General features: G+C 39.0%; 1 protein-coding gene across 3 annotated transcripts in view; it reads left to right on the forward strand.

The window, feature by feature from the left end:
* Positions 1-23,584, forward strand: part of NAV3 (neuron navigator 3) — a 591,913-nt gene that overhangs the window by 415,010 nt on the left and 153,319 nt on the right. For all 3 annotated transcript variants that reach the window (XM_047867359.1, XM_047867357.1, XM_047867358.1), the window contains exons 10-11: positions 15,838-15,946; positions 16,668-17,051. In XM_047867359.1, coding sequence (XP_047723315.1) covers positions 15,838-15,946; positions 16,668-17,051 — 493 coding nt within the window. The remainder of the gene's footprint in view (positions 1-15,837; positions 15,947-16,667; positions 17,052-23,584) is intronic.

The following is a 23,584-nucleotide window of genomic DNA, read 5'->3' on the forward strand; positions in this document are numbered from 1 at the left end:
TTCAGTTATGTATCAGTATGCCTATGAAATACCAGAGCTCAAATATGTAGGATAAAATGCTTTTATACAGTTTGAATTTTAGGTTTTATGGGAATTTCACAAAGGAACATCGTTTCTTTGAATTTAATATATCACTGAGTATCTGTTTAAATAAATAATCCACATGTGAATTTTTCCTCAAGTTCCTTACTCTGTCCATCATGTGATCACTTCTTTCACATTTTTAGTTGATATTTCCATTTAACGTTCTGATGTTTTTAAATATAACACTTGAAAGTGGGCACCTGGGTGGCTCAGTCGGTTGAGCGTCAACTCTTGATTTAGGCTCAGGTCATGATCTCAAGGTCGTGAGATTGAGCCCTGTGTCAAGCCTCATGTGGGGCTCTGCAATGAGTGTGGAGCCTGTTTAGGATTCTCTCTCTCCCTTTCTGTGTGCGCCTTCCCCACTCGCTCTCTCAAAGTAAATGAACATATTAAAAAAATAAATATAACACTTGAAAGTGAAATATAAAGTAGACTTTAACATAATATAATAATTTAATGTATTTATCACAGGATATAATATTATTTTGCATTTTTATTAATTATTTCTATAGAATAATAGATTCAAGTCTGTGATTTAGATAGGAATAAAAGAAAACAGCATAAATGGTGAAATGAGTCTTTCCTGATTGTGTCATTTCTGTTAACATTTGTTTAAAATGATAATAAAAATAATAAAATTTATCTCAGTGCAAGCTTGGGATTTCCCAGAACAAAGATGATATTCATTTATGATTAGTAGGGTAAAAATTGAGTACTATAATTTGAAGAACACAGATGAGAGTATACAGGTAGACCAGTGATGAGAGAATGATTAGCATCCCCTGGCCTTTCTTCCAATGATCTTGTCTTCTAATCCCTCCTGAGCTACTTATTTTCACTGGCACACCCTTGAGCTGAGCATCATCAGAATCTGCGGCTTCTCTATCAGTTCACTTCTGTGCACCCCATTCTTACTGATTAAATCCTAGCTTTTCAGTGGTCTTCCTATTGTTCCATGACTCTACCACTGGTTCTGCTAGGATTTCTAAATTCATTGATCCTACAGCTTTTTACTGACCCTCACCAAACTCTTCATATTCTTTCTTACCACCCCCCCCCTTAATCAGCTGAATCCCTGTGGTAACTGAATGCAATTTGACTTTTGCATATACTCTTTACTGTTCCTCCTCTCTCACTTCATTTGATGAAATCACAGACCTGGTTACATTAAACTCTCCACCAGTTCCGTACCAGAAGTGAATGAACCTGGAGAAAAAAACATGTCCCATGTGGATGTGATTCATTTTACATTTATGATCACCAACCTCAAATGAGTATTTGTTGCTGCCGAGCAATCATTCTGTATTTCCCCAGTCCATTCACTCTTTTTTTTTTTCATCTAAGACCCCTCTCAAGTTCTTAGATGATAATTTCATGCCTTTTCTTCTCAAATTTACCATACCAACTCTCCCATCCTCTAACTTATGACCTTGATGTTGACTTCACTGAAAAAAAAATTAAAGCAGAGAGAAAATAATTTTATACAACCCTGCCATCACATCTACCTATACACAACATTTATACCCATTCTTACCACCTTTTCTTGGATTACTTTCTCTTCTACCTCTTTAAGAGCTCCCTCTACACCAAATGGTTCTCTTTAGTCCTCAGGATACGACATCTCTCCAGTTTCAATTTTTGAAAAAAAAAAAACAAAAAAACAACTTCTCTTGACCCCTCCTTTCCTTCTTTCTTCTCTTCCTGATTTCTGTTGTTGCTACTTACTACATTCTGGCTGCTAGAGAAACCATAGACCTCAAAATCACTGGAAATTATTACCAAGCCCACAGAATATTCCTTTGAAGACAAAATGAATTAGGGGAAATGAAATGTTCTAGGAAGTAGAGAAAATAATTTTGGCCCCTGCACTGTCATTATTTAGCTGAATTGTTCCTTGGTTTCCTTTGTGTGTGTGTGTGTGAGAGAGAGAGGGATGACTGTAATACTCAATAAACTCACAGGATTGTTCTAAAATACAGTTTCATTCATCCATCCATATTTTCAGTAATCTTCACCTGGTTCCATATACATGCCAGTCTTTCCAAAGGTTGGGAAGACAAACATGACTAAGACATGAGTCCTCCTATAGAAGAGTAAGAATTAAACTTTAACCCCACAAATAATTAAATTACTAGATGCCTAGGAACAACTAAATTAGCTGTAAAGAGTTATATAGGGCTTAAAATAAAATTCTAGGAAGAAATAACTTCAGTAAAAACAATTTGAAAAATGAAATTCTACTTACCTTATTATTGTCATTAGTTTCTTATTGTAAAACTGGGCACTCAATTGACTGAAATCTTGGTAACTCGCTGGTTTTCTATAATAAAAAATATCAATGCTGTTGCTGTTGTTGAATTCATACTGCTAATGGTTGGTGTGGCATCCTCCCTGGGGAAGAATTCTGTTCTGTTCTCCAAGGGAGGTAGACTTAATGGTATAGAACTCTGATGGATTTAGTCTTGGCAGAATAAGATCCAGGTTTTGTGAATTTTTGAAGCCTATGCAATTTGAGGGAACCTGAAAATAAATGCAAAAATAGAAATATAAAATTACATGTAGTATTTTAGGAAGTATCTTAAGCTGGTTAGACCTCTGTATCTTAAGAACCTTTGGCTTCACAATAAATACACCTTGATGTCCTGGTGTACTTTTGCCTGACCAGCCTCCCTTACCCCATCTGCTAATAATAGCACCTTAATATTTTTTTTTCTTTTTTGGTGGGGGAAACCATTGTCCTATTAATCAATCACTGCCTAAGTGGCTCAAGTGAAATTGACCCAAGCAGATCAAATCAAAACAATCTTTTCCCTTGACCACAGTAACTCTTTCAGGAATGGACATGTGACCCAATTCAGTTTAGTCAGAACTAATGAGAATAAATCTCAGAACTTTCCCTAACACTGTTAGAAAAGAGACACTGTTTATCCACGAGACCTAAAGCTATCAAAAGAAGCTGGTAGCTGCTGGCAGTTACCTTCATCCTCAAGTGAAACAAACATTGAGAAAACGGAACTTAGAACAGAAGAGAATGAGCTCAAGGTCATTGTAGGGGATGTCTGAGCCTCTGTGAACAAGCCATGCCTGATACTATCCTTCCCTCCACCCCTGCACTCTTCCTCAAGGGAAAGGAAAATCCCCGTTTGTGCTTAAACAATGTGAAAAACATCCCTATTGCATGACCTACAAGATGTATGACACATAAAGGTTGGTGATACTGTTAAGGAGCAAACTTGAGTGGTTCACACTGAAATGCAGGTTTGCTAGAGACATTCACTAAGTCAGGAAGCTTAGGTGTTTACACTTTGATCTACACAGTAATTCACATAAAGCTATATAAAACACTGTCTTTGTGATTAAATGGTACTGGAAGTTAAATGTAGTTAAATTATGGTGTGAAGAAATGTATCAGAAATAAATAACAATAAAATGGCATACTGAAGAAAACTCAAGATTTTTACAATTTGGAGACCTTATATCCCTCCGAAGTCTTTTACATATATCATTCAAGTGTCCTATTATTTGTCATTTTCTCAAGGGAAAAAACCTAATGATATTTACCCAATCTAATAATGGTGGTCCCATTAATTATTACAGTCAGGTGGAATGTTATTAAATAATTTGTGGCAACAGGTGAACAAGCTTCTTGCTTCCAGCCTATCCTTTAAGATTCATGCCACAGCCTTGATACTGTAAGTCCAGCCAAAATGATGGTTCAGATATTATTGTTTTGGCTCGGGTTTCATTCTCACGTTCATTGACAAAAAGAGTTTGGCCTCAGAGACCATCCCATTCATTGAGTGCCAAGAGATCCTGCCAAACATAAAGGGAGCTTTATTTTTTAGTCCACGGGAATCATTCAGGAAAGATTTTAGTTTAGTTTTTTTCTTTTTTTTTTTTATATAGGTTCACACTTGCCCTTTTGTGTGTGTGTGTGTGTATGTGTGTGTGTGTGTGTATGCGCATGCGTGCACACACACATAAGGCTTTTTACCAACATGTATAACATTTGTTTAATGCCCTTTTTAATCTTTATCTAGAATTTATATTCAAATGAAAAACATTGAAAGATGCCAGGCTGACTTAATATTAGCAAAGCTGGCATACCATATGTAAAAAAGTAATAAAATAATTTGACAAATTCAGGAAATCGTTTTAGACGTAAGGATTTAAGTTAAGCAGAAGGATAAGTTAATGGTTACATGTGTTTTCTTTTCGGACGTACCAGACTTTGTCTTGAATAATGGTCAATATCTGGTATTTAAGACCTTTGTAAATGATCACTTAAGTCGCATTTTTCTTGAATTTTTGTAAAAATTAAGAAATCAAGCTCAGGTAATTTAAATCACTTAAGGTCTTTTACTTAAATAGTCACTTTACAATTATGTTTACTAAAACGCTGAGAAACATTCCTTTTTAGAACATTATAGTAGCTATGCTTTATGTTAAGTCTTGGCAAAATCAGAGAGTTTTAGTACTGATTGTGGATATTCATCTCCTATGCACTGAAGCTTCTTCCACCTCGTGTAACATACATTTATAAGGGTGAATACAAATAAGTATAATTATACCCATATATGAATGCACATCCGAAATAAGCAGGTATAGCTACCTCTAGAGAAGCAATGAGTGGGATCCCCATTGTTGTTCAGGGTAAACTGATAAACTGATGTCGTTCCAGGGGAAAAACTTCTGTAGCTGTGAGTTGACAACAATGTTTTTAGACAAACAAAAAAAGTACCCTTTTGAGGTTTTCTGTTAGGGTTATTTCTTCAAAATAACTAGCTCCTCCTTACCAGCCCCTTCCTGGGTTCACCCCTACTGGAGGATTTTACTTCCTGACCCACTGAATCGGGAGGGCCCGTGTGATTTGATTTGACCAATGAAATGCGAGTGGAAAAATGACATGGGCCGTTCCTGAGCAGAAGCTTTAAGAGCCAGTGCTAAGATCTCTCATGTCTTTTTCCTCTGTCATAAGATCAACATGTCTGAAGACTGGTATTGTGCTTTTAGCATGGGTCTTAGTATATAGGGTCCCTGAATCAGAGCTGCAGCCAACAAAGTGAACATTAATGTGAGCAAAAATGCATCTTTGGGTTTGTAAGCCACTGGAATTTCGAGAGCACTTGTAAATTTAACATAACTTAGTCTAAGCCAGAATTTCTCCACCTTGGCACTTGTGACGTTGTAATCTGCATAATTCTCTATTGTGGGGGGAGGGGGCGTCCTGTCATTGTAGGGGGTATAAAAACATCATTGGCCTCTACCTACTAGGTATCAGAAGTACCACACTCCCCAGTTGTGACAACAGAAAATGTCTCCTGATGTTGCTGAATGTCCCCTAGGGGGGAACCAGTTGAAAACCACTAGTATCAGCCTAGGAGTTAACAAAGTGGAGTCCCAGAGCCAACAGTACCTGCATCACCTGGAAATATGTAAGAAATGTAGAGTTTCAAGCCCCTTTCAGACCTGCTGAATGAGTAAGGATGGGGCTGGGGCCCTGCAAGCAATAATTTAATGAGCCCTCCAAGAGTTCTGAACATGAAAGTTTGAGCTAGTCTAAACTGACTGGTACACAAACTCCTTTGTATAAAGAGGACATAATTATTGCTTTCCATTATTTTGATGTCTAAAGCATAAGAATTCCCTTTGTGTGTGTGTGTGAATGTAGAAGGCTTTCTTAAGTCTTATACTACATGGGTGCTTTTACACGTCAAATGAAGTGAAGTATTGTAACATCAGTATATTTACTGTAGTCTTATAACCTGGTGATTCACTAGGTCACAGTAATTGCAAATAAAAAGAAATGTTTTGCTTAGGAATCAAAAGGGGAGCAGCATTTTGATCTTTTAAAAAACTCTGTAAAATGATTGTTTTTATAAGGATAATCATCAGCTTCTGTGATTTGACATTTGTACCCTCATTTAAGCACGTTTTATAAAAACATTTATTTTTAAAAATTTTTAATGTTTATTTATTTTTGAGAGAGAGAGAGAGAGAGAGAGAGAGAGAGAGAGAAAGAGAGAGAGGCAGAGTGCAAACAGGGGAGGGGCAGAGAGAGGGAGACACAGAATCGGAAGCAGGCTCCAGGCTCTGAGCGGTCAGCACAGACCCTGATGCGGGGCTCGAACTCATGAGCCTTCAAGCCATGAGATCATGACCTGAGCTGAAGTCGGCGGCTTAACCTACTGAGCCACCCATGTGTTCCAAACCATTTATTTTTAAAGACTGATGTATTGAGAATCAGTATTCACAATCACAAGTTTATGTGTTTGCTTCATTGCAAAAAAATATTTTGGAAATAATTGTGATTTTCATTTAAATTCCCTTTTATATATGTGTGTAAAACGGAAGATTTATGTATGATCTGTCTTGAGCCTGGGTAGAAGAATTAATTAACTTCGTAAAGTAGATTATTATCATATGTAAAGGTATAGGTAGTGTGCATTATAATGCTAATTTCCATAGTTAAGAAATTGGGGTGTTTCCCATAGTTGAGGTAGGCGGTATGAAGTAGACTCAGAAGTAATTAGATGATATTAGTTCAGAAAATGACAGGGACTTATGTAACAGTTGGAATGGCACAATTATTTCTACGCATTTCTCCAGTTTACTCCTTTTAATATGGAATGTTTATGGGCAGAAAACCTCAAAAGAAAATTGATAGTACTTTTCTCCTTAGCTCTAAATGGTACACATGGTCCTTACTACACCTAATAAGTGTTTTAAAAGTTTTCCTGGGGCACCTGGGTGACTCACGTGGTTAAGGGTTTGACTCTAGGTTTCAGCTCAGGTCATGAGCTCACAGAAGGTGAGTTCGAGTCCTACATCGGGCTCTGTGCTGACAGTGTAGAGCCTGCTTGGGAGTCTCTCTCTCTCCCTCTGTCTCTGCCCCTACCCTACTTGCTTGTGCTCAGTCTCTCTCTCTCTCTCTCTCTCTCTCTCTCTCTCTCTCTCTCTCTCTCTTTCTCTCTCAAAATAAATAAATGAACTTAAAGTTTTCCTAAAATCAGATTTCAGGATGCTGGTGTAGTATATATACATAAGCAGTGTGAGATAAATACAATAAATTTATCTTGTAGGTTTTCTGTTTTTATTAAAATATCAAAAAATAAAGAGCTGATGATGCTACAGTAGGTTAATAGAATAGACCAGAAAAAATGCTCAGTATCAAAAACCATAATACGCATTGTATATTTTTTGTCACATCATTATATTCTACTTACTTGGCCAACAACTTTTAATTTTGTGCTTTGAGTGAAAATACTGTGTGTGTGTGGGGGGGGGAACCCTCTTGTGTTATTTTCTTGGCTATTTTTTCTGTAAAGAAATCTTGATTTTTATTGTCGTGGTAGGATTTTACAAAATAGTTTCAGAATAATAAGCCCTTGAGAGATGAGGTGAAGTCTTTCCCTTTAAAGCATTATCTGCCAGCCAGTGGAGAGTGTCATGCTACGTTTTTTAGGTCCTTTACACTCTTGAATTTGATTTGTGCTTTTACAGCACAAATCCCAACATTCAGAAGGCAGATCTGCCTGCTTCAGCTGCCTGCAGCTATAGAGAATTAGTCTGTCATTCTCCAGAGTCGGAGAATGTGTGTGTGCGAGTGTGTGTGTGTGTGTCCGTGTCTGGGGCTGGGTGGCCAGGAGTGATTTAAATGTGCATAGGGTGAATAGTGTAGCATCTCATTCAGGCTTGGCTTTGAAACCTGTGGCATTCTGGGCTGGACAGCCGCTTCAGTGCTTCTGTTTTAATTTAGCAGGATGTTTGCTGCCATGGCAGCCAGCAGCATCCACTGCAGCAGCAAGGAAGGGCCATAGATCTGAGAATGCAGGTGGAATACTAAAACACCAGACGCTCGTGCAGCACTGGGCTTCAGTGCTTAATTTCTGCTCTTAGGGGGCTCTGCTGTGGAGGCTGTACATGCTGCGCTGTGTCAGCTCATCTAGAGTCAAGGGCTGCAGACCTAGATCAGTGAAGGGCTGGTGAGAGGTAGGAAAAAAAAAAAAAAAACGTGAGTGAGATCGCTGGTGCTTCACTACCTCGCGTTTGAGAACATAGAGGTGGTAGAGGGAAATGTGGACCCATCGTCCTGCTGAGATATGTGATTGGATGAAGACTGGAAAATGTAGTTGGCTTCCTGTGCTACTTTCAGCTGGAGCCGTGTCTTTGGTGAACTCTTTTCTGCTTCAGATACGCTCCAGCAAAATGTTTGTAAGTACTGCTGATTAGGGGGAGAATGTGGCAAGCTAAATCGTGGGCAACTGACTGATTGTACTGTCGCTCTAGAATCTTATGTGAATGTTGGAGCCTGCTTGGGCTTTTACTAAAGTGCATGTGTTAATTAAAACGAAAAAGCGCCGGTTGCCATCTCCGTGTAAAAAGACAATGTGAAGTCCAGTTGAAAAGAAGAAGCCCCTAGAAGAGCCATGCAGCGGCCGGCTGAACTCTCTGTGTTTCGGAGCAAAGAAGTAAGGAGAAAGGGAGCCTGCCTTCAGAAACAGAAGTCTCTGACCAATCTTGCCCTCACCAGCGAGGGGGACAGGAGACCCACTGTGCGCATTTCCAACTGGTTTGGAAACGCTGCAAAGGCCAGCCAGAGAGAATCCGACTATGCAGAGAGGCGCTCGCTGTCCAGATTTCTCTCCCGCTCTGTGCAGTCCCTGTACCACGCCAGCGGCCCCGGCGCCTGGAACCTCCTGCCTGCCGGCCAGTCGGGCAGTGAGGGCTTGGAGGACTGGTCTTCCAGAAAAGGCTTGGAAGGGGAGAGTGATGAAGACAGCAGGTCCGAAGATGAGAATGTGTCCTCCAGGCAAAGCAGCATCAGCAGAAGCTGGGCTGAAGAAGAAGGAGAAAGCTGCCTGCGGGAAGGCACAGCTCATCTGGATGAAGACGTGATCCTTACGATGCTGGGTGACCTGGAACAGGCACTTTACACTGACTTGTTAGGTAAGTCAGGTGTGTTCCTAAAATGAGGAGGGGATTTGAAGAAGCTGCACATTTGCATTAGCCAAATAGCTTCCATTCTTCTGACTGGATTTTTAAACTGTCGTTACTCAAAAAAAATTTTTTTAATTACTTGTTGTGATTATTGGCTTTGTAAAGCTAAGCTGTGAGAACCTGGTGTAAAGTCTATTGGAGGAAAATAATTAGCAATCTGCCCTGGGCATTCTTGGCCTGATGTTCAGGATATTCTAGATATCTATAAAGGAGTGGAAACGTCTTAAAATTCCAACATGTTTTTTTACTTAGTAATTAACGGGGCCTAGTTTTTTAACTTCCCTCAAGGTGACCTCGCCACAAATATGGAATGAACAATGAAGGGCCTCTTGGGTAAATTTGTTGTAAAGTTGGTTTTCTTCTACTGCCTCAGTGGCATCCACATAGACGGTCCTTGTTTGTGCCTCAGTGGTAAGTACCATGTATTCTAGGAACACTTCCAGAAATGCAGAGGTATCTTTTGACAGTTTTGCTCACACACCACTTTTTGGGGGGAGGGGGTGGTGATTGGCAAAAAAATTCTCCTGAGCGTGTACATTGTAACTATTGAAACTGCTATGTAGATGACCATGAACTGTTTGTTCCCACAAAGTGGGCTTTTTGATGACATAGGTCTCAGTGATAACCTCTGACATAATCTTTAGTTAACTAGATATGGAGATGTCTGAAGTAATTCTTCAGTGTTGTTTCGCTTTCCACTTTGCTGCCTGCCTAAATAGCCAGACTGCATACATTTTAGTTGTCATGTCTAAATTGAGCGCTCTACCAAAGGACATTTATATCACACAGTTCCTTCTTCAAAAATCCATAAGTTTTAAACCACTGACTACGTCATATTTGGTTACCATGTATGTTTACAAAAACAAAACAAAACAAAAACAAAAAACACCTCCCTATAGGACTCCTCACATTTAAAAGAATTAAACCTGACCAGTGATCTCTTTGTTTCTGATTCATACAACTGATGCTAAATGTAGATGTGTTTTTATTCTGTATGTAGACCCTCCTATTACAAGATGTTTTATGAGGCTCTCCGGAATCTTAGTGAACCAGCTTTAGAAGAAGAAAGCCTAGAGAGACAGCAGAGGCAAATATTGCTCAATTTTTCATGTCAGTTGGCTTTAAAAGAGTAATGTTTCCACAGTTGTGGGAATAGTGATTCCTGAATCTGAATCTGAATACACCAGGTGCTTAGACATAGAAGATTTACTTCTTCACCATTGTGTGATTTCTGTGATGAACTGTTTCTCATAAAAGACCTCTATGCAGTACAAAGGCAAGAGAGGGAGTATTATTCCTTAAGGATCTTTTTAATTTTTTTTTGATCTTCTGAAACTGTGGAATCAAATAATATTCATCTTTTGCCTTTAAAATAGTAGCATTTGTCTTGTTCTAAGTACCTCTTACATAAGTATTTTCAAAGATATGAACAGAGAGCAGTCCCCTGGCAGGATTTGTTGGTTGCTCTGGTAAATTATAGCATGCTGTGCGTGGGTGTATATATGACATTCGCCTTTTTGTGCATAAATAACTTGGAGCATTACTGTCAGAGGGCAATCTCTCAATAGAAGTCTGTATGTTCCAAGGTTTTTAAACCAAACATCTGCTTATTATATTTATGGGGTTATTCTTTTTAAGGCTTCCCCCCGCCCCAACTTATGCCAGTTTTCGAAAATGCAAGTGAGAAAGTAAGGAAGAGTTTATTCAAATAGTTGTGACATGAATAATCATGTCAGGATAATGAAGCACTCCAATGCAGTTTCCTAAATAATGATGCATGTTAGGTTGGTAAATATATCCAAGCCCAGAGCACATGGGAATTTCAAGATTTCTACCACGTGCTTGACTGGGTTCTGCTTCTGACTCAAAATGGCCTCTTCCAAGTGAATTTTTAGACAGAGTTCCTTGAGTTCCACTCTTTAAACTTGTGTATCCTAATAGATTAGACTAAGGTCTGTGCTATAACTTTATAGGGGAATTTTAAAAGATAACTAGCCATGCTTTTGCTATTTTCTGCCCAAAATATCTGGCTTGAGATGAGTTGAAAAATTTCCATCCAACTCATTGTTGGGGTCATCTACAAAATTAGCGTTCTCAAAATACATCAGGCAGCTGTACTCTAAATAACATTTGCAAAGTGGTTGGTGTAGAGGATATAATTCTTTGTAAACCAGGTTCATTCATATATAATTTGATTTCCTATTAAAAGATGCAGTGTTGACAGTCTTAATTACAATGTATATAATTAAAGCCTAAAATGTAAGAGCAGGACCACATATTAAGCAAAAATGCAGAAGCCACTATTTTTCCTGAATGAAGCCTCTTGAGTGTCAGACAGGATAGTAAGGCCTTACGCACATTTTCCCAAATGGTATATTCTGTGATTATCTTCGAGTTTTTAACATTGTTGTAAACTGCTTTCTCATTGCTTATAAAGTGTCCTTTGTAAGTGGGGCTAAGAGTAGGGCTAAACTGAGCCGTAGTGGAACAGAGATTATGAAAGTGAGAGGGGATATAACGCTTTTGAGACTAAATTAATTTATCGTGTGTTTTTTCTACTAACTTTTGTTGTTACTGAATAATTCACTTTATTTGTGCTTTTACATTTGGCCTTTTCAGTTGAACTTCTTTTCTCTCCCCCAATCCTCTAGACATCATTTGGATACACATTTATAGGATGTTTTAAGATTTGTGCAATCCTGAAGGGGATTGTAGGTGTATTTAATTGTATTTTGCCTTTTATGGGTCATTGAGAACATTTACTGTGATAAATGTTGATTTGGTTGTTATCTTTCTTAACATGAATGAGGCAGAAATTATGTTTTGCTCAATAAGGACTGGGAGAAAAGATCCATTTGTCTGATTGTCATGAACAGTGCAGTACCCTATGAGCAAAATCATGAATGAATAAAACCAAAGGAGGGAAGAAGGTGTGGTTTTGTAATATGAGAGAAGCTATATAAACAAAAATGGACTCAATTGGAAAAATTTAGGATCTAAGATGCCTGTTGGATTGGAAGAAGGACATTTAAAATGAGCTGAGGGGTGCCTGGGTGGCTCAGTTGGTTAAGTGTCCGACTCTTGGTTTTGGCTCCGGTCGTGACCTCTTCGTTCATAGGCTCGAGCCCCACATTGGGCTCTGTGCTGACAGCGCAGAGCTTGCTGGGTCTCTCTTCCTCTCTCTCTGCCCCTTCCCCCAAAAATAAATAAACTTTTTTAAAAAGTAAAAAATAAATAAATTAATTAATTAATTAAAGGAGCTGGGGTGCCTGGGTGGCCCATTCAGTTAAGTGTCTGACTCTTGGTTTTGGCTCAGGTCATGATCTCATGGTTTTGTGGGTTCGAGCCCCACATTGGGCTCTAAGCTGACAGAGTGGAGCCTGCTTGGGATTCTCTGTCTCCCTCTCTCTCTACCCCTCCCTGACTTGCACTGTCTCTGTCTCTCTCAAAATCAACTTAAAAAAATTAAAAAGTATATAAATAAAACATATAAAAGGAGCTGAAGAAGATGTGAAAAAACATTTAGTGAAATGGAATGTCTGAAAACACAGTGTTTCTATTATTTATATTAAAAAGATATTGAGGGGCGCCTGGGTGGCTAAGTTGATTAAGCAGTCGACTTCGGGTCAGGTCATGATCTCGCGGTCCGTGAGTTCGAGCCCCGCATCAGGCTCTGTGCTGACAGCTCGGAGCCTGGAGCCTGTTTCAGATTCTGTGTCTCCTTCTCTCTGACCCTCCCCCATTCATGCTCTGTCTCTGTTTCAAAAATAAATAAACGTTAAAAAAATTTAAAAAATAAAAGATATTGAAAGAAATTAAGATATCAGTGTTATTATGTGAGTTGACAAGTGGCTGACAGGCAGCCTGATTCCAGTGTAGAAGTTCTCACAGAGGGAAGGGGACCAGGGCCAGGGGACATGTAAAGGTATATTCTACCACCTCGTGTAAGGTCAATGACTACGTCCCTTCCTCCTTCCAGTAAAGGTTAGCTCAACAACTCCCTCCTTTAAGACTTGTCATTTTTGGGGCGCCTGGGTGGCGCAGTCGGTTAAGCGTCCGACTTCAGCCAGGTCACGATCTCGCGGTCCCTGAGTTCGAGCCCCGCGTCAGGCTCTGGGCTGATGGCTCAGAGCCTGGAGCCTGTTTCCGATTCTGTGTCTCCCTCTCTCTCTGCCCCTCCCCCGTTCATGCTCTGTCTCTCTCTGTCCCAAAAATAAAATAAACGTTGAAAAAAAAAATTAAAAAAAAATAAATAAAAAAAAAATAAAAATAAAAAAAGACTTGTCATTTCTTGGGGGGCCTGAGTGGCTCACTCGGTTAAACTTCTGACTTGGGCTCAAGTCATGATGTTGCGATTCGGGAGTTCGAACTCCATGTCATGAGTGCAGAGCCCGCTTGGGATTCTCTCTCTCTCTCTCTCTCTCTCTCTCTCTCCCTCTCTCTTTCTTCCCCTCCCCCACTTGTGCATGCTCTCTTTCTCTCAAAAAAAATAAATAAACTTAAAAAAAGAAGACTTGTCATTTCTTACCATCACTTAGAAACTTAGGTATATTACTGTATGAGATCTTATATTCTGATATTGGCTTTAGTGCCTGTCTGATTTTGTCCCATTCTTCACTATTTCTTTTGCCCACTTTGAGTAAAATCTCTTCTTGACCTCTGACTTTCCTTTGGCTGTAATTATATTCTTCCCTTTAAGATTTTCCTTAAAAAATCCTTCTTTGTCTTCAGGGTTTTACCAGATTATTTTGAAGTAAAAGGAAAGGTAGGCTTTCTAGCCATTTCTAAAATATGATGTTATATTTATGAGAAGGATGGGAATAAGTTCCAGAAGTATCATGATTAGAATCTTAAGGGTTATTAACAGTTCTGAGTCATAAAGTGATGTTAGTTTATAAGGTTAAGGATTGTGTTAACTTGAGTTAGTGTAGGAAAAGTTGATGCCATGTGCATGAGGGTACGAAATATATTTTTCTAGCTCTTGAAAATATATTTAAGGACCATTTTTATACTTTCAAGTTTGAAATAATAATGGTACTTTTAAACATTTTAATCATTCAAATAATTTATAAATTAAAAAGTAGAAATTTACGGACTGGAAGCAAAATGATGGTTGTTTTGGCAACCATCCAGGAGGAGGAATAATGAACAATGTAGTAATGTTTGGGTGAAGAAGAAAATAGAGGAATCAGCAGTCGTGTCTTCTGGTATTTAACTGCCCATGGTGAAGGTAGTATAAAGTTGTTCTGTCAGTTTCAGAGCCACTAGGACCTCTGGATGGAAATGAAAGGGAGGCAAATTATTCATCCTCAGAAATGTTTTCACAATTAGAAGTTTCTGATAGAAGGAGCCATCTCTTCCTGAAGAGGAAGGCTTTCCAGTCTTAGAGGTTTCAGGCAGAGGCACATGGCTGTCACCTGTGTAAGGCATAGATCATGTGAGGCATAGGTGAGTTTCCTCACTGGCTGAGGTAAGAAGAAGCATTCTCTGGGATCCCTACCAACTCTATGATTATACTGTAAATGTTAAATGGGTGTATTTGTTGCGTATGTGTCTTTTTTTTTTAATCTGGCATAAATTCTGAGGAAGAAAATGAACACGTCAAATATCTACTTCTATTCTTGAAACAGATTGTAGATATGTATCTTGACTTGTCTATAGTGGCAGTCTTCATACTGGAGTTTAATATATGCTATTTTCTACCTTCACTTTCCCTCCACTTTTTCCTTTGCTTCCATTCCCTTCTCCTTCCCACCATCCCCTTCCTTTGCCTTCCTTTTCTCCCCCTCTCCTTCTCATACCTTCCCTCCCTTTACTCTATCAGTGTCCCTCTCTCCCTTCCTGTCCTCCTGCATCTTTCCTTCTTGTTAAAATTTCCCATCATGGAACATCCTTTTGAGCCCAAATTGAACAGAAGAGAAACTGTACTTCCTCTGCCATCTCCCCATGTTCTTCTCATTATCCAGATAGACAAGTTTCAAATGGCCACTGGCCTGGAAGGTGTTACGTCGCATAATCAAACTGGTTTTCTGGCACCTCTACCTCCAAATGATGGGTAGTGGTTGTGTAAGGCCAGCATTTGTCACACTGGCAGAGCTGCTTGTCTCGTGCCTATTAAACACATGCTGACTTGAGATGCCAAGGACTTTACTGGAACTGTAATGTCACATGTGGATGCTGTGAGTCCCTGTGGAAAGTGGGGAAGGAATTGAGAATAAAGCTATCCGATGTTGTGAATTTTGATCCATGAGTCTAATAAAAGACTTACAAATGTATTGCTTCTAAAAGAAAAGGCCTCTATCTTACTCCCCAGAGTCCAAATGTATAATTGCTACCAGGTAAGTTTATCTTACTGTTCTGAATATACCTAGAAATAAGTAATTATGGAGATAATTAGAATCCCAATAATTTCAGTTTTTTTTAAATTAAGCTTGGTAACATGCAGTACTCTACAGTGTATTGCTGAATTAATCACTGTCACTTTGCAATGATTAAGGTCACAAATCTATAAAGTATTATTGGATTATCATCACTTCTTATCATCAATTTATTACTTGTAATGTCATATTTGTTTCTATTCACATTTTATTTGTAGAAAGGAGAATGATAATTTTCAGATAATAGGCATTTGGAATGTCCTACCTTTATTTTATTTTTAAGGAGAGGAATTTGTATTACTTATCTATGTATACAGTTATTCTGAGACCAGGAAATGACTTGACTAACAAGTTTATTATTATGTTACTTTTTTAGGTGAAGATCCTGAAACAAGAAGAATGAGAACAGTTAAAAACATAGCAGACTTGAGGCAAAATTTAGAGGAGACTATGTCCAGTCTTCGTGGGACCCAGATAAGCCACAGGTTTTTTTTTAATTTTTGTTTTTTGTTTTTTCTCAGTTCTACATTTCTTTGGGCCAATAAAGACAAATGACAATTGAGCACTAACTTCTTATAATGATAAAGAATTTAATTTTCCTTAACTGTTTTCTCACTTAAATTTTACATGACATTCAACTGGTGACTTCTTAGCACAAACCCAGGGACTTTTTTTCTCCTATCCATCTCGTCTTTAATAGAGTGTCCCATTCAAACTGAATTAGCTACTGAAATTGCCACCATCACTACTAAGTAGATTCGCATGCCTGTGCCACAGAACGGCTATGGACGTTGCAGTTGAAATGCATCTGGCAGGGGGGAGGGGAGGGAAGAGAGACTTTCAAGAATAATTTTGGTCAACTTCCAGAATCGTTCTGAGAAGCTATAAGGGGTTCGGTTCAGGGTTTGTTGAAAGTGTGAAACAAAAATTTGCTTTATCTAAACTGTGATGATGGCCTTTCTTTTGAACGCACGAAAGTAAAACAAACAAACTTCAGAATGCCCCTCCCACATTTTGACCTCTGCAGAGGTGTCTTGCATCTCATAAGAATGCCGAGATAACGTCTCACGATGAGTGCATCATTTGGCTTGCGTGAAAATGGCATGCTTCTAAGAAACTCTAGCCTTTCCAGTCCTCATGTAGTGCATTCTCGGTCTATGACCCCAAGTGAATCAGAGTATAGTGACTTCTTCGCTTTGTTGACAGCACCCTGGAGACAACATTTGACAGCACTGTGACAACAGAAGTGAACGGAAGGACCATACCCAACTTGACAAGCCGCCCCACTCCCATGACCTGGAGGTTGGGTCAGGCGTGTCCTCGACTTCAGGCTGGAGATGCCCCTTCCCTGGGGGCTGGCTACCCTCGCAGTGGTACCAGCCGACTTATCCACACAGACCCCTCGAGATTTATGTACACAACACCTCTCCGTCGAGCAGCTGTGTCTCGACTGGGAAACCTATCACAGATGGACATGAGTGAGAAAGCAAGCAGTGACCTGGACATGTCTTCTGAAGTTGACGTTGGTGGATACATGAGTGATGGTGATATCCTTGGGAAAAGTCTCAGAGCTGATGACATCAACAGTGGGTAAGTGGCCCTGGGCTCTACCAGCATTATGCGAACAGGGAGGGTGGTCTCCTAAGATGCATTAGCTATAGGAAGGGTATATAGGTGAGCTCACAAAGTCATTAGAAAACATAATAAATCAAAGGTTATTTGGGGGTATATCAGGCCCTCTCGTCTGCTCTTTCCTGAAAAGTAAAATATCTAAAATTTCTATAAAACCTTTTCATTGTGAGCCATTAAATTTTTCTATTGTTAGTTTAGAGCAACAAATGTGCCCTGGGCTTTTCAGAGTGATTTTTCACAAGCTTCTTAAGTAACAGATTTTGTAGTGAAAGATGTGGGAAGGGGACAGGAGGAGTTTTGCTGAGCTGCTGCAATTTTTTTTTGTTTTAATTTGGCTTATCAAAGCTGCCTATAACTTCTTGGAGGAACAAATATTTTCTAGCATTCTTCAGTTATACACCTCAAATTGAAAGCTTCAATCTCTTTTGATGAGATTTTTTTTTAAATCTTAGCCTTTGTTGTTGTTGTTGTTGTTGTTGTTGTTTCTGTTTTCTATCATATTCCAAAAAAACACTGTTGTGATTATAAAACTTTTAAAGATTTTGGCAATTTGGAATATTTAGTTCAATCTGAGGATGAACGAAGGCAATAGGAAACTCTATTAAAACTGCTTCTATTAATTGTAATTCCCTACAGACAAGAAAACTGGTCTGAGCTGGCCACAATTGTGTAATGCTGAAGAAAGGCTGGACTTGCATTAGAACTCAGATATATCTGACTTCAAAACCTAGGGTCTGTGATATAACAAAAAGCTTCCCAATCAATTTTGTCATTTTCATGGGAGTCTGGGTTTTGACTTATTCTTTGTCCTTAGACATCTGAGAGGACCAGTAATGGAAATCATTCTCCTGTATGAGTAACCCTGACTTCATGAAAGGAAAGGAAAGGAAAGGAAAGGAAAGGAAAGGGAAAAGAAGAGAAAAGAAAAGAAAAAAGAAAATCTTATTTGAAAGGTGACAAGACCTTAAAATAATTCAGACAAGCTTTAGATCAGATTTATAGCTCTGCTCTGTATCCAGTGTTTCCTTGTGACCACCTTACGTGGTGGCTAAATTCCAACAATTTAGAATTAGGGAGACGGATGGTGGTCAGTTAGGGTAGGAAATAGTTGAGTTGCCACTGGAGTCAGAGTGCAATTTAAATTCCTTTTGACCATAGCTATCTGTGGACCGCTTGGGGCCTTAAGTTATCCAAACTCCTTTTTGTTATCTGTAATAAGGATAAAATGGCAGAATCTCTCCAACACCATTAGGAATCGAGGAAATAATCTACAAAATTGTACTTCCACAAAGCCTGTCACAGTATGAGTGTTGAATAAATGTGTCACTGTCATAATTCCATTTATTATCATTCACACTCATACTGATTTATGGATGCTATTGTTATCATTTTTGTACATGTCAGATGCCACCTAGGAGGGAGTGCCCAGTGTAGGGAGCATGGTGGCAATGCAGGAACATCTAAGGCATGAACTTATTCTCCCATCTCTCTCCTTTCTCACCCATTCTTTCCACTCTCCCTCCTATATCCTCTTTTTTCTTTCTTTGTCTCTTTAAATGAGAGCATATGTGTGTATTCATTTTTTATAGTTACTACTGGATGAAGATTTAATTATACACATAAATATCATATTTATACACACATGTATATGCATATTTATATATACAGAGACACATATACATATACGTGTATATATATAATATACAGACACATACACACACAGCCGTCAATCTCATTATTTACAGTAGTTACATTCTATAAAATCACTACATACACTGAATTAGTGAACACTGAACCATTGCTGCTAGGGGGAATACAGATATAGTTCCTGTGATCTTTTGGTCATAATAGTTTCATCAAACCATCAGAATATAGTCTTGTTGTATGTGTATTTCAATTTAAAGCGAGCTTATTTATTAGTACATAATGGGGATACATATTGTAGATTCATTATTGTAGATATTAATACATATTGTACTGTTAATACATATTGTAGATACATTAACATTGAGCTCATGCCTAAAAGCAGTAGAATCCATGCCTGCATGAAGCTCATCTAACACATATTTTTCCATAAGGCACATTGCAGCCTTCCTACACTTGGGAACACAAGGACACTTCAGCACTACACTTGGGGGCCATCTTAACACCAGAATCTCAAACAGGAAGCACAAAAATGTGAAAAATGTGGCTCTAAATAGACTAAAGAGGACACATTGACAGTAGGAGAGCTGAATCAAGAAGGCAGAATATCACCTTATTTGACCTCAGCCTGGAATGTCCTCATGAGCAACTTAAATTTCTCTCTGTTCTGTGCCTGTCCGTGAGTGGCCATGAATATGTTGCAATTATTGATTTGGGGCTTCAAATTTTAACCAGTAAGCAAATTTGCAAATGTGGTATTTATGAATAATGAGGATTGGCTATATTTACTTACAAACAAGTAAAATGTTTATCTGGAGAGGGAAAGCATATCTTGGGAGCAGTTTTAACCAGAAATCAATGGACATTGACAGTGTAACGTGTGAGTCATTTCAAAGGTCTCGTACAGAAATAAAAAAAACTGAGGTAAGAGTTCAGAGTAGGGAGAAAGTGCTAAATACGGGCATGAAATAGAAAGGAGGGAATAAGAAAAGGAAATAGTTTAGTTATAGTCTCTGATTTATTTATTTTTATTTTTTATTTTAGAAAAAAGACAGAGCAAAGGAGGCGCAGAGAGAGAGAGAGAGAGAGAGAGAGAGAGAGAGAGAGAGAGAGAATCCCAAGCAGGCTCTAAGTTCAGCTGGAGCCCAAGGCAGGACTCTATCCCATGATCCTGGGATAATGACCCAAGCCAAAACCAAGACTCTGATGCTTAAACCACTGAGCCATGCAAGTGCCCCTACATTCTCTCACTGAAATAGCTATGGGGGTGCCTGGTTCCGTTGGTTGAGCACCCAACTCTTGATTTGGGCTCAGGTTATGATCCCAGAATTATGGGGTCCCTCCCCACTCTCTCTTGTGTACTCTGTCTCTCTTTCTAAAAAATAAAAATAAATAAATAAAATAAATAAATAAATATCTAAAGAGGAGGGAAATGTAATAAGAGCATGTTTGTAAGAAAAGTATAAATATTGTAGAAAGAATGTCATTTGATACGCTTCACTAAAAAAATAATTTTCAAAGTCACAGGGACACTCGGATTGGATGATATTCACTGACCTTTTCCCCAACTGAGATTCATGGAATCTGAGTACTTAATTTTGAGAGATGGGGACTATTGTGACCGGACCTCAATAACATTATGCTAAAAAGTTTACACAGTGTACTCTAAACAATTGGAAGCAGATTATCGAATAGTCACAGAATAAGATATGATGATGATTTTTGAAAACCCCCTTTAGGCTAAATCCGCAAAATGGATTGAGGGGAGCAGCTCTGACGGCAGGTTTCAGACATTACTGCAAAAGTCCACGTCCAAGTTTTGTAGTCCAGAAACATGACAGTGGCCTTGACAGGGGTGAAAGAAGGAAAGAATTTGAATGGGAGGTACCAGAGAGGAGAAATGTACAGAATTAATGATAGGCTACTCATGAGGGCTTCAGAGAGGCAGAGAATTCAGATACGATGCCCATTTTGTAAGCACAGGAGGTAGGGAATTATACCTTTAGAGAAAATAGGCAGACAGAGAGAAATGATTTTTATTTTTGAGAAAGCAGAGAGGAGATGCTGAGTGTAGAGTTTCCAATGTAGAGTTGGAGACAGTGTGGTATAAAAGTTTGTTATTGAAAATGCAGAAGTAGTTTTCGGGGTAGAGCTACGATGGAGAGTGTGGTCTCAGAGAAGACAGTAGAACTTGTGGGCATGAGGACTCCTGGGGAAAGAATGGAGAGACAGAAGAAGGATCTTCAGCTGAAGTAAATACGGGTGTATGTATCCAAAAAATATCTCTAAGTTCATCCTATGTGCCAAGCAGCATTTTGGGACCGTGTGTGCAGTGGTGAGCAATAGAGACACAGCGCCATGTGACTTACGTGCGGCCTTTTTTGTTTGTTTGTTTGTTTGTTTTTTAATTATTGTCAAGTTAGCTAACATACAGTGTATACAGTGTGCTCTTGGTTTCGGGGGTAGATTCCTGTGATTCATCGCTTACGTATAACAACCAGTGCTCCTCCCAACAAGTGCCCTCCTCAATGCCCATCACCCATTTTCCCTGCCCCCCGCCCATCAACCCTCAGTTTGTTCTCTGCATTTAAGAGTCTCTTATGGAATTGCCTCCCTCTCTGTTTGAAACTGTTTTTCCCCTTCCCCTCCCCCATGGTCTTCTGTTAAGTTTCTCAAGTTCCGTATATGAGTGAAAACATATGATACTTGTCTTTCTCTAACTGACTTATTTCACTTAGCACGATACCCTCCAGTTCCATCCCTGTTGTTGCAAACGGCAGGATTTCATTCTTTCTCATTGCCAAGTAGTATTCCATGGTATGTATAAACCACATCTTCGTTTTTAAAATATTTTTGTAGACGCTCGTTTATTCAGTGAACGAACGTGTCCTATATACACACATGTGTGTGAGTGTGTGTGTATAGATTCTTGGATCAGGAGTTTTTCCTTAAGGTAATTTTTTGAAACAGCTGAGTTCTGTATGTAATAATACATATTACAGGCATACCTCAGTTGGGAGTGTATACCATATAGTCTCTCAGAGAATAAGATGGATGGAAGTTACTCTGCTTCTGGCCCACCAGGTTTCCAGTGTCACCCTGAGCATTGATATTCAACAGGCAGATGGAAAAAGAGAGGAAGAACTGCGGTGTGAGAATATTCCCTACCTACGCGATCTGGAGGTTGCGCGTATGATTTCTACCCACACTTCCTTATCCAAAATGGCTCTGTTGCCACATCTAACTGTGAGGGAGGCCAGGAAATCTGGGTTAGCTGTGTGCCCAGGAGGAAGAGGAAGTTGGTTGAGGAGGGCCAGCTAGGTTCTGCTGAATTCACTCCTGAGAAACACAAAATAAGTCATATCCATTGTCCTTCCTACTTGTTTCATACCTCAGTGGAACCCATTTCAGGCTTCTGTTCATTTTTGTTCCTGTCCGTGTTTCAAATGGGCCCATTTAAGTATCATCACTGGTTCACATGTTTTATTTTTGTCATCAGTATTCAGTATATTTAAAAAAGGCTAAAAATAACACAAATCCTGTATGAAAACTTCCCCTGGTGTGGTTGACCTGTTTGGCATTATACATTTTCTCTTTGCCATGGCAGAGTACAGAACATGGACATGTAAGGAATGACTCAGAATGCTGTCCCCTGGGCAGAAGGTGACTAGCCGTGATCAGCAGGTGGTATGGCTGGTTTCAGCTCAAGTGGGATTGAGGGGTCTTGTGTGGAGGACATCCCACGGTGTGCTGCACTTAATTGCCCACCAGTCTACACACAAAAAATTTTGGCATCTCTAGGATGTAGCCTGATGCCTCAGCCTAGAATTAAAAGGTGGGAAGACGAGAAGACTAGAGACATCCCAGGAGAATTTTAATTTGATGATGTTTTAAGCAAGAAAAAGGGGCATAGAAATTGCGCTATGATTCATGAAGAAATTGAGTCACAAGGTTAATTTTCTGTTTCCAATTTTTAAAAAGTACGTTTCACTGATTAAAGGGACAAAGAGCTCAAAAGACATAGTAAAGAATGGAGGTGTTTAATTTAGGATATTTTTTTCTCCTGTAATCACAAGGAATGTCATGAAGTGAATGGGAATGGAGTTTCATTTTCTCATGTACCTTAAGTAGAACTCTGAAAACTAGTTAATCGGCATTCTGAGAATTTAGAATTTCCTGAAGCATGTAAAGACTTATCTCTTTCTTCTCTTTTTAAAATTACTTTAAACACTTGGGGAATGTGAATCTGCCAGTAATTAGGAATTAGTCAGAGAAAGCCTCTTGCTTATAATGAGGCCCTGAAAAAGTCTCCATTTATGAAGCAAAGAAAGAACATGCTGGAAAATTGGGGAGAAAGTTACATATTTTAACTGGGTGGAAATTGAAGTTATCTGCAGATGTCACAGTGTAAATAGCTGGGCCAGAATATAACCTGAAATTCTACTTAAAGTCACATGGCTCAACCACAAAGTAATTTAATTCTGGGCAATTAACTTTTTGGAAAGGGAGGTGAATGCTTTGATCCTTCTCTCTGGATCCTCCCTCAATTCACACTTAGTAAACTTGGTGATAGGAAGTATGAGTAACATTGGAAAGGGCAGGGTTAAAGCAGTGAGTTGAAAGGGTTTATATGGCAAACCACAGATTCCTAATCCTACTGCTTCAATTAATTGCATATTCAAGATATGAGAGTTATGTTTAGTGAATGTAGAGATCCTAATGGAAAAATAGCTGGTAATAATAGCCAACACTTACATAGCACGTACTAAGTGCTAGACAATGTTCTATGCATTTTACATGTGTTAACTCACATATGATTCACCATAGCTCTAACAGGGAAGCCTATC

The sequence above is a fragment of the Prionailurus viverrinus genome, chromosome B4 (genome assembly GCF_022837055.1).
Source record: "Prionailurus viverrinus isolate Anna chromosome B4, UM_Priviv_1.0, whole genome shotgun sequence".
Classification (NCBI taxonomy): domain Eukaryota; kingdom Metazoa; phylum Chordata; class Mammalia; order Carnivora; family Felidae; genus Prionailurus; species Prionailurus viverrinus.